General features: G+C 56.6%; 1 protein-coding gene across 7 annotated transcripts; it reads left to right on the top strand.

Annotated features, from left to right (window-relative positions):
- The first annotated feature begins 66 nt into the window (after window positions 1–66).
- On the top strand, window positions 67–17,075 carry SIRT2 (sirtuin 2). Of its 7 annotated transcripts, none has more exons than XM_054511399.2 (16): window positions 70–216; window positions 1,076–1,122; window positions 4,135–4,183; window positions 4,426–4,539; window positions 6,849–6,890; window positions 7,050–7,156; window positions 7,254–7,310; window positions 7,529–7,696; window positions 12,336–12,465; window positions 14,426–14,485; window positions 14,776–14,831; window positions 14,982–15,058; window positions 15,148–15,199; window positions 15,967–16,037; window positions 16,160–16,226; window positions 16,347–17,075. In XM_054511399.2, exons 1-16 carry the CDS (start codon window positions 201–203, stop codon window positions 16,500–16,502), a joined length of 1,269 nt encoding a protein of 422 aa, XP_054367374.1. In that variant the 5' UTR covers window positions 70–200; the 3' UTR covers window positions 16,503–17,075. The 7 variants fall into 7 exon arrangements, with proteins under 7 accessions (XP_064436541.1, XP_064436542.1, XP_054367374.1 ...); XM_045891470.3 differs by having other exon boundaries at window positions 71–216; window positions 7,628–7,696; XM_054511401.2 differs by lacking the exon at window positions 1,076–1,122 and adding an exon at window positions 3,852–3,954 and having other exon boundaries at window positions 125–216.
- Window positions 17,076–17,152: the final 77 nt, after the last annotated feature.

Genomic DNA, 17,152 nt, shown 5'->3' with positions numbered 1-17,152 from the left:
ACTCTGGGACTCGTAGTCCGGCCCTCGCGTGGCTTCCTAACATAAGAGCGGCGCGCGCCGGACGCTGTGCGAAAACTCGTATGCATCCTCGATACTGCTGGGAGTTGTAGTTCTTTGCCCTATCTCTGCCCCTCCTGTTTCCGGTGCCGTCACGGGACAGAGCCGTCGGTGACAGCCCCAAGGGCCCCCGCCCCGCGCCCATGGCCGAGCCGGACCGTGAGTCGGGGACCCCGGTGGGAGGGTCGGGCCGCGCCGGGGCCTGGCTGAGGGCTGCAGGCCCCGGGGCCCGAGGAGGGGCACGGTGGGGCTGGAGGTTGGGGCTGCATGGCGCGGAGTGGGATTCGGGGCGGGGGTGGAGGGTCGTTGCTAAGTGATCCATCTTGCTAGGTTGGTGGGTTTCTGGGTCGCGAGCTTTTAAGGGTCCGTTTGCCACGTCCCCCAAGTTCCTAATGATCGCGTGTTTCTCGCACCTTGGTTGCTGAGGACCCTCGTTGCTAAGGACTTAGGTTGCCGCGGACCCGGTTGCTAAGGGTACCTGGTTGTTAGGCGGAACTAGGATGCTAGGGGACCCCTAGCGCCCCTCTCCTATCTCTTCCCTCTAGTTCCTGTGCCCCTCCTAAACATGCCATCCCCACTGCACCTCCTCTCCTAAACCCGTCTCTACTCAGAGCATTTTCTTATCTCCTCTCTTCCTTTTTAAATTTCCCTCCGTTAGTAAACCTAACCCTCCCTGCACACACACGCGCGCGCACGCACACACACACGATTTTCTTCCTCACTTCTAAGTCTTCCCCCCTGCCCTGTATGCTTTGCTTTCTCCTCCCTCTCCTAAACCTTCCCGCCCCAGCCTCCTTGTCCCTCACTAACCACTTGTCCTGACAGCACTGTCTACTCTAATACGGTCTACTTTTCCCCATCCCCTCCCTTCCTCTACTCCACTTTTACCCCCACCTCCCACCCCAGTGTAATTAGCTTGGTGGGTCTTCTTGCTCCCTGCCCCTCTGCTTTGAAGCCCTTCATTCCCACTTAACCATGCCCCCCACTGTAACCACGTCTGCTCCCCCTCCTCCCCCAGCCTCTGACCCTCTGGAGACCCAGGCAGGGAAGGTGCAGGAGGCTCAGGTGAGATTTGGGGAAGGGTGGAGGGAAGGAGAGAGATGGACTTGTTCCCGCACCCCACACCGGGGGGAGGTGGCAAAGGGGACACAGTTACCCCAGGGCCCTCAGCTCACTGCCCCAGTCCCTTGCCCCAACTCCTGGTTCAGCCTCCTGGGGAATGGTGGATTCTGGGGACTGTCAGAGAAGGGTGTGCAGCCTCAACTCCAGGCCTGCCCTCCCAAACTTTTCTCTTTCCTTGCTCCCTCCCCCTATCCTTTCTGAACCTCATTTATGCTGGGCCTGGGAGAGACGGGCATCCGATTTGGTCCCTGAACACACAGATCTCAAGGACAGGTGACTAGAAATGACCCTCCAGGGTGATTATGAAAGTAGCTCAAGGCAGAGTAAACTCTGTGGGGTCACAGAGACTCCAGCCGGTCCGTTCCCTGGGCGAACCCACAGGCTGGCCCAGGAGTCAGATTGAGATGCAGACACCTCACAGTAAGTGAAGAGTGACTTAGGATTTTCTTAGGCAGGGTGAGAAATGGCGTTCCATGCAGAGTGCACAGCTTGTGCAAAAACTGGGAGGCATGAAGGGTATGATGTGGTCACTAGCCTGGTGGCTGGGGGTGGTTAGCTAATTATAGCCGAGGTTAGCATTTATTGAGTACTTTATTCCAGCTGGGTACTCCGCTCAGTGCTTTATGTACATCATTTCATTTCATCTTCCCAGAATCCCTTGGGGGGGGCAAGGCCTACTGGGGCCATTTTACAGATGAGGAATCTGAGGCAGAGCTGTTACATAATTTGTCCTCAGGCCCCCCTGCTAGAAGAGCAGGGACCACTTTGCAACCCACGGCACCCTGCAGGTTGCCTTCCAGAAACTTCAGGAAGAGGTAGCCAGGCCGCCTCACAGAGACTTGAAGGCCCCACCAGCACCTCCAGCTCCCCCTTAGGCCAAGTTGCTCCCACATGCTGGGCAGGGCCCTCGAGTCCTCCCACAGAGCCTCACTGTCTGCAGCCTGAAAGACTGCCAACCCCCCCAGAGACGCGAGATCACCATTCAGATGTAGGGCAGCGCAGAAGCTGAGATGAAAGCACCTGACAGATGCACAGCAGGGCCACACTGAGGGGCTGAAAGCTTCCTGTCAGGCCAGGGCTTCTCCCTCGCCTGGCTCCCGGGGCTCAGCCACTGTCACAGAGAAAGGTTTAATGTTAAAAAGGGATCCTCAGTCCCAGAAAGAGATTCAAGGATGTAAACTGCAGCATTGTCTGTAATAGGGCGACACTGGAAACAGCCCAAGTGGCTGTCAGTAGGCGGGTTAAATGAACTATGGCTCATCCTTACAATGCAACACTATGTAGCTTTTTTAAAGGACGAGGTGGATCTATAGTATATTGTTCTGCGGAAGACGGAAGACGTTGTACTATGGCATGACCCATTTCTGGAAAACGAATAAGTTTTATGTGCAGAGAAAAAAATCTAGAGTCATTACCACCGTACTGTGAAGGGCAGTCATCGTGACCAGGGCAGGTGAGGGAACTGGAGGCAAGTGCCTCAAGTCACACATGGTCTAATGGTCAAAGTTTTTGCAAAGCTTATGGAAAAGCAATTAAAAAATTTAAATGTGTTTGGAAGGGCAGTTCCTATTCAAAAAGGCTTGAAACCAGAGCAGAGAATGTTGGGGGAGTCTGTCATTGGAGGGGTTTTAGGCAGGAGAGTGCGTTAGTCAGAATTGTGTTTCTGTGAGGTCTGTTGCAGGACCCAGCCCTGGTGTAGCACACAGCAAGCATCCATTCGTTCAGTGGTGGTTAGTTCTGGAGCTCCTGTCAGGGGCCAGACCCTGTTCTTGGTGCTGGGCGTCCACGGGTAAATACGAAAAATCCCCACCATCTTGGAACTGACATCATGGCAGACTCCATACCTGTTGGTGATCGGATGGTTAGACTGAAGAAGCCAGCAAGAGGGGCTCTTGGAGCGGAGGGCAGGATGGGCTGACACAGCCAGGCCATCACCCAGAGGGCAGTAGAGTCCATCAGAGGTGGAGGCTGAGGCTGGGAGCTTAGGGAGGAGTTCAGGACAGGGCCCCCAGAGGGAGGAAGGCTGGACCAGGTAGAGCCCTGGGGAGGGGACACATTATGATGGGAGGGTAGGAGAGGGAGACAAAGACTGGGGGACAGAAGCCACACTGAGATGGGGCCTAGGAGGAGGGGCAGGTTTAGGAGAGATGCTAAAGCCCAGTTTGAGATGTGGTGGGAAAGGGAGGCCAGGAGTCACTTAGGAGGAGGCACCCAGGAGGCTGCGGGAACCCCAGATCTGGGGACTGGGAGGTGGCATTATCAATGGCTAGGCCAAGACCATTGGCACAGATGAGGGAGCAAGCCCAGGAATGGTGGAGAGAGGAAGTAGAGAGGGCCCAGGACAGAGTCTCGAACCTGCCATCTGGGAGCCTGGCTGAGCAGCGGAGTAGATAATGATGCTAGATAATGACTCAGAGGGGTTGGAAAGGTGGAGTCCGGGGCTTCAGGCAGGAGCGCTGAGGGCCCCAGGGTGAGGACAGAGGCGTTTCCACTGGCATCATTCACGGGAGTGACTGTGGTGAGGAGGGCAGCAGGCCCACACCACAGGGGACGGGAGGGGCTGCAAGGCAAGGACACGGGACACCGGGCAATGTCAGCACTTCCCGAGCACTTACCCCACTGGGTGCTGCGCGGAGCACCTCCCCTAGGTTAACGCGTGTCATCTCAGATAGCCCTCTGATGCAGTGCCACCTCCTCTGAGCTCCGTTTCCAAGATGAGGAGCATCAGACTCAGAACAGCAAAGAACTTACGCTCCTCAGGAGCTGCAGGACCAGGTTTCTAACCCATGCAGCCCATCCCAGAGCCCAAGCACACTGGCCCCCGGACCACCCCTCTCTTCCTTGGGCCCACCCCCAGCCAGAGCCTTTCCCCCCAGACCCGGGTGCCACCCTCCCCTCTCCTCCCTGCCTAACCCCACTTCTGGGGCCTGGTCACCCCACCCCCACCCCTCCCAGGACTCAGATTCAGACACTGAGGAAGGAGCTGCAGGCGGAGAAGCCGAGAGTGAGTATCTTCCTTGGGAGTGGGGTTCTGGAGGAGCAGTTTAGGGCAGGGATGTAGTTGCTACCCCTCACCCCCACTGAGGGTGACAGTCAGGGTATGTATATTGGGTGCAATGCAACCTAGAGGTCCCCGGTGGTGGGAGGGTGGGGGATCCCAGGGCTGGCTGGGGCAGGGGCACTCGGGGCCCCAGTGCACCCCAACTGAACGCCCACCCTGCTGTTCTCGCTCTGCTTTTTGGCCAGTGGACTTCCTGCGGAATTTCTTCTCCCAGACACTGGGCCTGGGCACCCAGAAGGAGCGTCTGCTGGACGACCTGACCCTGGAAGGGGTGACCCGCTACATGCAGAGCGAGCGCTGTGAGTCCCCGCCCTGCCTTGCGCCACTTGCCCGGCTCCTGGCCCCAAGTGACTTCTCAGCCGCCGCCACTTGAACCATCACACCTTTTGCTTCCAAGTAACAAGAAACCCAGGTGCACCCGGCTTAGGCCAAAAAAGGGAGTATTGACCCTGTAACTAAAATCCAGCATTAAGCGTGGCTGGATTCGGAGGCTTCCGTGTTGTCAAGAATCTTAACCCCCTCTGGCGCAGCTTTTCTGTGTTGAGGTGGAAGGGACTCCTGGCAGGACCGAGTGTCAGTTCCACCAGCCTAGTATCTCCTTCCAGGGGTTCAAGCGAAAGGGCAGAGATTGGCCCCAGTTGGGCCAGGTTGGGTCACCCTCCTACCGCAAACCAATCACCGTGTCTCTGATTGGCCAGGCGTGGGTCACACCTCCATTGCTGATTGGCCAGACCTGTTTGACAGACTGAAGGGGATACCAATAGTAATTACCCCATAGGGTCCGGAGGGGTGCAACACCTGAGTAGAGACGTAAATGCCCGGAAAGGGGCCTGGAAGAGCCGCGTGCCCTGTGACTATTACAGGAAGCGCGTTTCGGGGTGCTATGTAGGTGCCTGTCTACCAGGTCACCATGTCATTTCTGTTTCTTGCTGCAAGTTGAGGTCACCAGAGTCTGAGACACCGGGCCCTCGGCAGTCCTCAACGAGAACAATCGACCCTTTGAGGGCCCTGAACAGCCTTTTGTTGAGAACGTCTTCTCCCGTTTCCCTGTCCTCCAGCTGCTGCCAGCTCCCTGCTCAGGCGTCAGGCTTGCTGCCCTGAGCCTCCCTCTCCCGAGCCAGGCCGGGCAGCTGTCTGCAGACATCTCCTCCCCAAAGACAGCACAGGCAATGGCCGCAAAACTCTGGTTGCTTCCGTCCTCCTGCACTTGGGTTTTGGGACGGACAGTTGGCTCATGAGGCTGCCTATGAGGGGCACAGCGAAGAACCACAGTTAACTGAGCCCTCCCCATTTGCCAGGCACTGGGCTAGGCACTTGATAGGTGTGATCTGGACAGAGGAGGAAGCGGAGGCACAGAGAGGTTGTGACTCCATGCAGGGTCACACATCTGGCAAGAGGCAGTCAGGACTCCTGAATCCAGGGCACATGCTCCCTCCCACGGGGCCCCAGCTGGGTCCAGCTGGGCCGGGTCCGATGGCATCCCCGAGACAAAGCTGAGGGCTTCGTGACCCTTGCTGTCCTCCTTCGCACAGGATAGCCCAGAAGTCCCCAGTTCGCAGGCCTCACACTTGTGCCTGACCATCAGCTGACGGGCAGATGCCTGGGGCCTGCGTGGCAGGGCTGCCCGCCAGCAGCTGACAAGGCAGCAGGGCTATTTCTGCACAGCCCCGTGTGTTTGTGAAATGATTCGACTCCTACCACACCCTCCCATCCTCTTTTCTGAAAGCCAGGAGAAAACGGGGGAATGAAGTGCTTAGACGCGTACAAATCCTGGGTCTCAAGAAGTACAACTGACTCAATAATAGCAGACACATAAATAGTGTGTGCTCAGTGCCAGGCACTGATCTGAGCTTTACACGAATGACTTCATTCTCTTGACAGCCCCCTGAAGTCAGGACTATAATTGTGCCCATTTTACAGAGCAGGAAGCTGAAGCCCAGGGGGGAGATCTGAACTAAGACCCCCTCCCCCACCCCGCTGGTGAGCAGGAGAGCCAGGATCTGAAGCCCTCTTACCTACCTGGTGTTCACTGGGTGAGGGCCAAGAGGGGCAAATCTTTGGTCTTCCTCTGAAAATGATCAGACTCCGGTGGCTGATGTGTGTTTGATTATAGAGGAAAGGAATATGCTGAAGGAACTTGCTAGAAATAGATGGTCATTCAAGATTGTGTCCAAAAGGTGCGGCATAGCCAGAGATTTCTACAATAACCTGTAGCTCTTCTGGGGGGCACCCCCCTGCTGCCCCCAGCCTTCTCTCTAAGAGCGCATACGTTTTTGTCTAGATCTAGTTAGGAGGGGAAACTTCTCTCCAAGTGGCCGTTTCTCGAATCTGTCCAATTTGGTATAATTTGAAATAGTAAATTCCTTGTCCCCACGCTGACTCTGCCACCAGTTGACTGCATGATCCTTCCTCTGTCTGAGCCTTGGTTTTCTCATCTGTAAAGTGGGGGTGTTAACACACACACCCCCCCGAGATGGGAAGACCATTCATGCATCTGAAATGCCCGCCGTGGGGCCTGGCACTGCGAATGGCGTCAGGGGCTGTGATGGGTGCTGTTATTTTGGGGCTGAGCACACTGTCATATGATGAAGAAACTCCTCTCCTCCAGGTCGCAGGGTCATCTGTTTGGTGGGAGCTGGGATCTCCACATGTAAGTGCGTCCCCTCCCCCCAGTAGCCACCGCCATGTTGGGGGACCCCCATCCAGGGACTGGGGGAAGCCGTGTCTGAGCCCTTGATTGGGGGGGATTGATGGAATATAGATGGGGCCGAGGTCCCTGACCCATTGCTCCCCACCCCACCTCCCCCAGCCGCCGGCATCCCTGACTTCCGCTCCCCATCCACGGGCCTCTACGCCAACCTAGAGAAGTACAATCTTCCCTACCCAGAGGCCATCTTTGAGATTGGCTACTTCAAGGTAATGGTGAGGAGGGCGCGGGGATCGCCTGACCCCAGCTCTCAGCTCACCACGGGCATCTGGGTGCCCACCAGCCCTCTGGTTCTCTCTCCCACAGAAACACCCAGAGCCCTTCTTTGCTCTTGCCAAGGAACTCTATCCTGGGCAGTTCAAGGTGAGCTCTTTTTTGCTGGGGGGCGCACAGGAAAGCCTGGGGGACAGCAGGCATGGGAAAGGCTTCCTTTGGGGCCCTTCAGACAAGTGTCACGTGGTCATGAAGTTCCTGGGCTCCGGGCCACCTGGGTCCACCTCCTGGTCCCTCATTTCCTGCTCTTGTGACCTTGAGCCTCCATTTTTCCATCTGAGAAATGGGGCTTGTGATGATTCCATGAGGTAAACCAGCCAGAGCGCCTGGAACACTTCCCAGCCGGTGGCGACGCGTGGCCCCTGGGCTCTGTCACGACCGGTGTGGTTCCGCTTGCTCCCCTCCAGCCGACCGTCTGTCACTACTTCATCCGCCTGCTGAAGGAGAAGGACCTACTGCTGCGCTGCTACACGCAGGTAGGCGGCCGTGGGCACCGCCCCCCCGGCCTCAGTTTCCCCTTCTGTAAAGCAGAGGCCAGAACAGCCTCACCCTTCAGGTGTGTGGTGACGTGGCAGGGAGCTCCGCTCAGCGCCATCCCGAGCGTGGGGGCAAGGGACGTCACGTGTGAGGGGCCACCGTTTGCAGCGGAGATTTCCTGTTCCGTTAGGGTTGTCAGCACGTGGCCACCGTGTGACTGGAGCTGACAAAGTCAGCACACCGTGACCGCTTTCCAACTGGCAGGTGGGGAGTCGTAAGGAAGGGGCGTCTTTTTAGAATTTGCACAAAGGCCTCGCGTGTAACACGGGCCATGGCTCAGACGTGTCGGGTGCTGCGCCATGGGCCTTGCCCCGGAGCTCGCCGGCAAGGACAGCTCACGTTGTGGGCTTCTGGACTAGCCAGCAAGACGTTTGGGGCATCCCGCACCCCTCACTGTAAAAACTGTTGGCGCCCCTACCTTTGATTTAGGAATGTGTGTTTTATGAACGCGTGTGAATACGTATTGAAATTACGCAGTGTCAGTTAACAGCGATATCGTGCTATAAATGATCCCTCAGGCGCTCCTGGGGGCTCAGTCGGTTGAGTGCCCCACTCTTGATTTCGGCTCAGGTCATGGTCTCGGGGTCGTGAGATCGAGCCCCATGTCAGGCTCCTCACTCAGACTCAAGTCTGTTTGAGACTCTTTCTCTCCCTCTGCCTCTGCCCTTCCCCTCCCTGTGTGCTCGCTCACTCTCTCTCTCTCTCTCCTTCTAAAATAAATAAATAGGGCGCCTGGGTGGCTCAGTCGGTTAAGCGACTGCCTTCGGCTCAGGTCATGATCCTGGAGTCCCGGGATCGAGCCCCGCATCGGGCTCCCTGCTCGGCAGGGAGTCTGCTTCTCCCTCTCCCACTCCCCTGCTTGTGTTCCCTCTCTTGCTGTGTCTTTCTCTGTCAAATAAATAAATAAAATCTTTAAAAAATAATAATAATAATAAATAAATAAATAAATAAATAAATAAATCTTAAAAAAAAGAGAGAGAGACCTCAGAACGCAAAATTATAAAAGAGAGAATACTTGAAGATAAACGGGCGTTCTAACATTTTCTTCCTGCGCCTGGCGATTTGGAGCCTGCCGGCCTGGGAAGCTGCCACCAGGGGGAGGATGAATTTCTTTTAAGTCCAGATGTCTCAAACGGGGGCCAGAGCCCGCTGCCTAGGACTGGCGGTGGTGGCCTGAGAAAGGACAGCCTCCTCCTCCTGGGACGAGCCCCCGCTCAGGATAAACTGGACCTTTCTTCCCAGAGTCCATTTTATCCACGGGATGTGGCTCAGACATGACACACACAGCTCACTCCAAGCCAAGGGCTCCCTCGTGCGTGATTTCATGAAATCCGCACCATGGCCCCATGTCATCATCTTCTGTCACAAGTGCTTATTGAGTGCCGAGCCCACATCAGGCCCTGCTGGCGGCGACATCCCTGCCCCCCTAGAGCTGACAGTCTGCTGTGGGGAGAGGGACAGTGGACAGGACGGGTAGGAAGCACAGCTAGGGTGTCATGAGGTTTGTGGAGCACAATTAAGCCGGAAAGGGAATTAGAAGTGTTGGGGCGGCGGAGGCGGGGGGGGGGATGCTGTTGTCAACCGGTATCAGGGAAGGCCTCACTGAGAAGCGTGCATTTAGACAAAGGCCTCTAGGAGGGGACGGAGGGAGCCACGGGATCATCTAGGGGGAGAGTAGGTTCCAGGCAAAGGGAACAGCCAGGGCAAAGGTCCTGAGGTGAGACTGTATTTGGCACGTTCGAGAAGCTGCATCCGAGTGAGCAGAGAGAACAGCAGGAGAGAACGGAGGAGGCGAGCTCAGGGATGGGACGGGGACTGACCATGTGGGATCTTGGGGCCACAGCAAGGGCTGAGTGAGAGGGAGCCACGGGAGGGCTCTGAGCAGGGTGGGATGTGACCTGACCCAGGGGTCCCTCTGACTGCATGTTGGGGACGACTCGGGGGTGCAGAGACCAAGGAGGAGGCTGCCGTGACGGTCGGAGCAGAGGAGGATGGAGGCTGGCCCAGGGCGGGGGCCGCTGAGGGGAGAAGCGTGCGGGTTCCGAATCTGCTTGGAAGGTAGAGCGGGCAGGGCCGCTTCTCTGTGAAAGCCAGCAGCAGTCCATGCTGGGGCCCGTGGGAAAGGTGCAGTCGTGTGTCCCCGACTGGCAACAGGGAATGCATGGCTTTAACTGCACATACCTCAGCAAAACAGCCGATTACAGAAAACAGACAAACGTGGAAAAAAAAAAAAAAAGTTCCACTCTCGTGTTTCAGGAGACCGCTTTGTTTTGTTTTCTTCAAACTTGTCACCCTCTCCGTCAACCTCAGCCACTTTTTGAGTCACTGACCCAGTTTTCTGGAACACACTGTCTTCGCCCCTTTCCGGATTGTGATGATGTTGCACTTCTGGAGCTACGTATGATCGCTATTTTTATCTCCAGATATAAGTCTCCATTCAAACATGAGAACAGTTGCCCTGTTCACGCAAGCCCCTGCGATCTCCGCAGCAAAGTAGCTTTTAAATATATTCATGGCATTTACCCTACACGTAAGGCTTGTACTTGGCTTTCTCTCACTTAACTTCCTGTGTGGAAGACCCTTCCGTATCCTCACCCACATAGCAGCTTCCTGCCCTTCCTTCCTTCCTTCCTTCCTTTAAGATTTTATTTTTAAGTAATCTCTCCATCCAACGTGTGGGACTCAAACTCCCAGCCTCGAGCTCAAGCTCTGCTCTACCAGGTGAACCAGCCAGGCACCCCCAACTTCCTGCTTTTTCAAAACCGCTGTTGCCTTTGTGTCCATCAGGGGGACACAGTGTTCCGAAACAAAAAAGGAGCCAAGGTTTCAAAAGCAAGAGAGTTCAGTTGAAAATCCGGACTTCAGGCTCCTCCTGCAGATTGAGAAGAGCTGGCTGCCCCCGGGGGAGCACAGGGCTGGAGCTGGGAGGCCACTGCCCATCCTCACCGTGCCCTGCTCGCCACCACACTCCCCACATACCATCATGCGTTCATCACCACCTGGCCTTTGGGAGAGGGCGTCCTGGGGCCGTCCTCCCCAGCCCTCAGCTTCCCTCCCTAGGGGCCACTGCTGTTGTTGGCTTCTCCTATCACCATTATTTTTTTTTTTAAGATTTTATTTATTTATTAGACAGAGAGCACACAAGCAGGGGAAGCGGCAGAGAGAGAGGGAGAGGCAGGGTCCCCCCAGAGCAGGGAGCCCGATGAGGGGCTCGATCCCAGGACCCTGGGATCATGACCTGAGCCGAAGGCAGACGCTTAACCGATGAGCCACTCAGGCGTCCCTTGTATCACCTTTAAAAACATTCTATACACAGGCAAACAAATACACACCTTCATATATAGTTTTCCCACAGCCTTTGTTCTCCTGTGCCTTTTAACCTCTTGGAGCGATCATTTCCATATCGGGACATACAGGACAGCCTCATTCATTTCTCGTTGGTGGTTCCTCTATCAGAAGTGGCCTCAGAACAACAGAGGCAGCTCAGTAGTTTTTTTTACATGCTGTTTAATTATTTGCACGCACACTGCTTGCTTCCTCACGTGTGAGGGGGGCTGTAGACTGAGTCAAGTAACAAAGGCAAAGCTAATGCGGGGGGAGGGGAAAAGCTGCAGAGAGAGTCTGGGAACAGTGGCTCTTGTCTGCACGTTTGGGGAACAAGCTGATTGCTGGCAGGGAGCGAAGAGAGCGGATGGGGCCATCTGCCCTTGAAAGAGAACCCTTTCGGTTGTGCATGGAGTCTCAGGGAGGCCGGGCCAGGTCAGCTGTGGGCTGCACATGACCGGCCCGCCTTGGGGTGGCATCTGCCCGCGTGCTGGGGGCTCTGTCAGCACCTGCCTCCGCAGCATTCCTCACGGGCAAACAAAAGCTGCTCCCAGGGGGGCTGCATGCTTTAAGAAAAATGAGAGAGCACATATGTCTATGTGGAAGGGAAGAATAGTCTTGCTGGTTTAATGAGGAATATATTCGTGTCTTAAAAGAATACCAGTTAATGTGCCGTCTGTGAAACAGACCACAGTAAGAAACCCGACTGCTGATTAGGAAAACAGTGATTAAAACCAAATAAACCCTCCTGATTCACTTATTTCTGTTACTGCTCAGCCAGGGCTGCCACAGACAGCTGTGCAGGTTGGGTACTGCACAAGGATGCCACATCTGAGGGCGCTCTATTTCCAACAGAGCCACTGTAGGCTTGTCCATCAATGCCAACAAATTTCTGGCAGGTGCCATGAACGTCGTGTGGTCCCAACAAAAAACAAATTTCCTGAAAAATGGAAACAAAGTGGCCTGACTATGCAGAAACACTCCATCTGGGCTGAAGGTGGCAGTGGGTCTGGGCTCACAGACGTATGAGTTTGGGCTCCACCTTTAACCATCTGTGACTTTCACCCTTCGGTGACCCCCTGACAATGAGCAGACGAGTTTACAGAGCACATCCTGCCCCTTGCTTCTCCCTCCCTTCCTTCTCCCTCTCTCCCATTTGCTTCTCTTCACAGTGCCATGCTCTGCCTTCTGCCGCCGGTGGGGGGGGAGGGGGTGTCTCACTCCTGAGCCTCCTCCCTCCGTCTCTCCCTCCAGAACATAGACACGCTAGAGCGAGTGGCGGGGCTGGAGCCTGAGGACCTGGTGGAGGCCCATGGCACCTTCTACACCTCGCACTGCATCAGCCCCCTCTGCCGACGGGAGTACTCGCTCAGCTGGATGAAAGGTGAGGCACTGGACGTCATCCTCGAGGGCAGGCCTCCTGCCCTCTGTCTGCTCCTTGGGGGCTCCAGGCGGTGGGCACCCGTTCCGTCCTGCTCCGTGGCTCCTTTCAGCAGCTGACGGCAGCCCCCGGAGATGAGGCGGCCTCGGGCTTTCGTTGCTCCCAACGCCACCTCACAGCCGGGTCATGATGGAAGCGAGCTCCACGCCCAGTGCAGCCACGCAGAGACATGTGTTGGCCTAGAAGCTACCAGATGGGCACACGGTCTGTTCTGTGCGGTCACGAGGCCCCCAGCTCTCTGTCACACGAGGGCTCTGACTTTACCTTACACGAGGGTCCTGTGAGGGCAAACGCAACGACATTCGAATCCAGATTGGCGCTGTCCCAGATGGGGGCCACCGCCGCGTGTGGCTCTCGGCCACTCACAGATGTGACCAACGGTACCAAGGATCTGAATTTGGAATTTTACATAGTTTTAGTAATTTCAGTGTTAAAAGCCACACGGTGGCTGTGACCGCCATATTGGACGGGACCGAGCTAGTGGCACAGGGTCCGATGGCCCGTGAGTCACACTCCACGGAATGTGAACCTGGACACGGGCCTGGCTAGGGACGAGGGCTGGCGGCTGTCCCTAGGGGTGCAGACAACAGGGCTTGTTGAAGTCAGCGTCCCAGTTCATGGAAGGGCAGAGTGTCCAGAACAGGGGGGAAAAAAAGTCAGCCAGTCCACATTTCTCGAATGCCAGTGAGAATCTTGTCTGACATCCATTGTGCTGCCCAGAAGCCCCGCATTTCACCCCTGGCAAGCCACTGCTCACATTCTTTATGCTGACTTCACAAAGCCTCTGGTGTCCGTGTGAGACAGGGACAGCTGTGGCATTTGCGGTGGGGCCCCTGGAGGGTGGCCTTTCTGCCTAGACGCCGGCTGACAGCCGCTGGGGCGAGGCTTCCAGAACAGCTCGAGGGTGCACAGCTGCGGGGAATGGACAACGAACACCACCCCCTTACGTGCCCCTGACAGCAGTAGCGCGTGCAGCCCCCACAAAATCCTAAACACTGTCAGTGCCGAAATGTTTCCAGTTACATTACAGACATCACAACGGGGCTCTGTAAATGTTTGTTGGAGGAATGAATGAAGAGCTGAACAAACAAGCTAGGATTCTGTGGGGTTGGTTGCAAGTGACAGAATGCTTTTCAAGCTTCCTTAATCAATAAGCGATAAGGAGCATGATTATCATAAGGCTGGTGTGTGTGTGTGGAGGGGGGGAGGTGTCTGTCCCAGAACCCAAGGATGGGAAGCAGCTGGGCCTAAGGATGTATCCCCATCCCAGGATCGTCTGCAGATTCTTCCCTCTCTCTGTCACCAGGCCTGGGACTCACCAGGCCTATCACCCAGGATAAAATAGAGCTGCCCTCCAAGACCCACTAGGAGAGCTTTTTTTTTTTTTTTAATTAATTAATTTATTTATTTATTTGACAGAGACACAGGGAGAGAGGGAACACAAGCAGGGGGAGTGGGAGAGGGAGAAGCAGGCCTCCTGCCAAACAGGGAGCCCAGTGTGGGGTTCGATCCCAGGACCCTGGGATCATGACCCGAGCTGAAGGCAGACGCTTAACGACTGAGCCACCCAGGTGCCCCTCCACTAGGAGAGCTTTATTGCCCAGGTCAGGGGTTGGTGGGATCCAGTTACCCCTGTAAAGGGCAAACATCTGCTCATCGTCTGTTCTGGTGTTTTTTCTTTAAGTCCATAGCTGTAGCCTGGTGCTCGGAGCCCCCCTGGAATCCTGGAGGGTGGGAGGAGGTGGGGGGGGACAGCTCTCTGAGAAGGGTGAGCAGGGCAAACACCCCAGGAGGCTCCCCAGTGACTGAGGTGTGTTTGTGGACAATGAAGGCTGACTGCAGCCCCAGACCCCAGCCCAGAGTCGCTTACCTCCTTCTCTCCCTTCCCCTTCTCCACGCCCAGAGAAGATCTTCTCCGAGGTGACTCCCAAGTGTGAGAAATGTCACAGCGTGGTGAAGCCTGGTGAGCCTCGGGGCCAGGGACCAACCCAGATAGATTTGGGCTGGGACCCCCACCCCTCCACGAGCCCCTTCCCAAGAAGGCCACACGCCCATCCACCCCACCTCGGGCCACCCTCCCTCCCTGACCAGTGCCCCAGATCTGTCCCCACTGCTCCACAGCTCCTACCCCAGCCCTTGGGTCTGCCTTCTGCTCCTGCCCGCTCTCTCTCTCTCTCTCTCTGTGACCCTGACTCTGCCTCCCATTTCACCTTTCTCTTCCTGTCTCTGTGTCTGTCTGTCCTTCTGCCTCAGACATCGTGTTCTTCGGTGAGAACCTCCCAGCGAGGTTCTTCTCCTGCATGCAGTCAGTAAGTGGCCTGTGCTCCCCGACGTGGGGGCAGCCAGGGCCAGGCCCTGGGGCAGGTGGCTTCCCCAACTAGCTGCAGATGGGGGGTGGGGGAGGCAGCCCAGCCCCTGCCGAGCCTCCAGAGCTCTCACTGGCCGCCCTCCCTTCATAGGACTTCCTGAAGGTGGATCTCCTCATCATCATGGGTACCTCCCTGCAGGTGCAGCCCTTTGCATCCCTCATCAGCAAGTAGGTTGGGGGTTGGGACTGGGGGGGGGCGCTGCTGGGGACTGGGGGAGCCAGGACAGGTCCTCACCACTGAGCTCGCCATCCCCCAGGGCACCCCTCTCTACCCCACGCCTGCTCATCAACAAGGAGAAGACTGGGCAGGTGAGTTGGCTTTTATTTGAGGTCCCCTCTGATTTTCCCTCCTCCTCCTCCTCACATGGGTCCCACATTCCCTTTCACTGGCTTCCTGGGAAACTGGGACCCCCAGCTCAGAACCAGGAGTTCTAGAATCCAAAGAGGTCAGATTCCAGGTCACCTGGACTCTGATTCTACAGGCCTCTGGGTCACTCGGGACCCTTCTGAGCAAGGGATAGAACCCCAACTCGAAGCGACTGAAGCCAGGACAGGAATGCTTAGCTTTGTGCAAGTGAAGAGTCGGGGCAAGCCGGACCCAGGGCCCACAGCCCAGCACTGGGACACGCCCACTCCCACTTTCGGCTCTTTTCCGGAGGTGGCCTCGCTCCCTCATCCCTGAGCAGGGATGGTTCCTCGAACAGGCCAAACATGCCATGTGCCAGGCGCTGTTCTAAGCACTTTCTTTTTTTTTTTTTAATTTGTTTTATTTTATTTTGTATTTTTTTAATTTTCAGTAGGCTCCACGCCCAACATGGGGCTTGAACTCATGACCCTGAGATCAAGAGTCGCATGCTCCACCTACTGAGCCGGCCAGGCGCCCCCTGTGCACTTTCTAAGTATTCACCCACTGACAGTACAATGCTAGGAGCGGTTTGGTGATAGCCCCCACTCTACAGATAAGGGAACTGAGGTTCAGGGAGGCCAGGTCACTTGAGCGAAGTCACAGAGCAGGGAACACACCCCAGCCCATCGGGCTCCAGGGTCTGTGTTCTGAGCTTCCCCCTCCCGCACAGACTGACCCTTTCCTGGGGATGATGATGGGCCTCGGAGGAGGCATGGACTTCGACTCCAAGAAGGCCTACAGGTCAGTCCTGGGCCTGCGAGGGTCACAGCCGAGGTGGGAGGGAGGGCGGGAAGGCACTCGGACTGAGCAGAGCAGGAAGGGGCCTGGGACAAGCCTGGGAGCTCTGACTCTCCCACCCACAGGGACGTGGCCTGGCTGGGTGACTGTGACCAGGGCTGCCTGGCCCTTGCCGACCTCCTCGGATGGAAGGTAAGAAGTCTGGGCCACCTCGGCCCACCCTGAGCCCTGTCCCTAGACCCCTGCCCCACAGGTCCTCTGACCCCATGATGCATGGTGACCTCTGACCTCTGTGAACTTTGCCCCCTGCAGAAGGAGCTAGAGGACCTCGTCCGGAAGGAGCATGCCAGCATTGATGCCCAGGCAGGGTCGGGGAGCCCCAACCCCAACACTTCGGCTTCCCCCGGGAAGTCTCCACCTCCTGCCAAGGAGGAGGCCAGGACCATGGAGGGGGAGCAGGGCCAGTGACAGCTGCACCTCCCGGGCCAGCAGAGCCGCCACCAGCCCTGGCCCCCTCTAACTTGCAGCTCTTGTCTGGGGAGCTCAGAATGTTGCCCTAGTCTCTTAACCACCCCCTTTCAAAACTGGGGTCCCAGCCCCCTGACTCTGGCAAATCTCTAACAGCACCCAGGGGCCGAGGCCTGGGCAGCTCAGCTGTAACAGCCCATAGTCTCTAACCACCCGCGGGGATGTGGGTCAACCTCCCCTAATCTCTAACTGCTCCCAGGGCCAGGGCTGCCTCTAAACTCCTAACTGTTCTGGACAGGGGCCCCAGGGCTCCCCAGGGCTCCCCATGCCCTCTACCGCTCCTAGGGACCTGTGGCCAAGTCGGCCAAGTCTAACGTACCCTGGGTGGAGTGTGGGCCCTCCAGACATAACACCCTCTGGGGGGAGCTGAGCCTGAAGGCCTCCCCAGTCTGTGTCTCCCACTCCCAAAGTGGGTGCTGGACCCCTTCCCTTTGGGACCCACTTCCCCTGCCGGGAGGGGCAGATAATGTTGCTTATTGGAGACAAATTAAAAACAAAAACAACTAACGATCAGCTATCCGGCCTCGCTGTTCCTTTCCGTGAGCACACAAAGCAGCAGCTGGAGGGAGGGGGCTAGAGGAACCAGAACA

Source organism: Mirounga angustirostris, unplaced genomic scaffold (assembly GCF_029215605.1).
Source record: "Mirounga angustirostris isolate CCGP_5_RB_7025 unplaced genomic scaffold, mMirAng1.0.hap1 SCAF_16, whole genome shotgun sequence".
Classification (NCBI taxonomy): domain Eukaryota; kingdom Metazoa; phylum Chordata; class Mammalia; order Carnivora; family Phocidae; genus Mirounga; species Mirounga angustirostris.
Note: the sequence above shows the minus strand (reverse complement) of the source record. Positions and strands in the feature narration are given on the sequence as shown.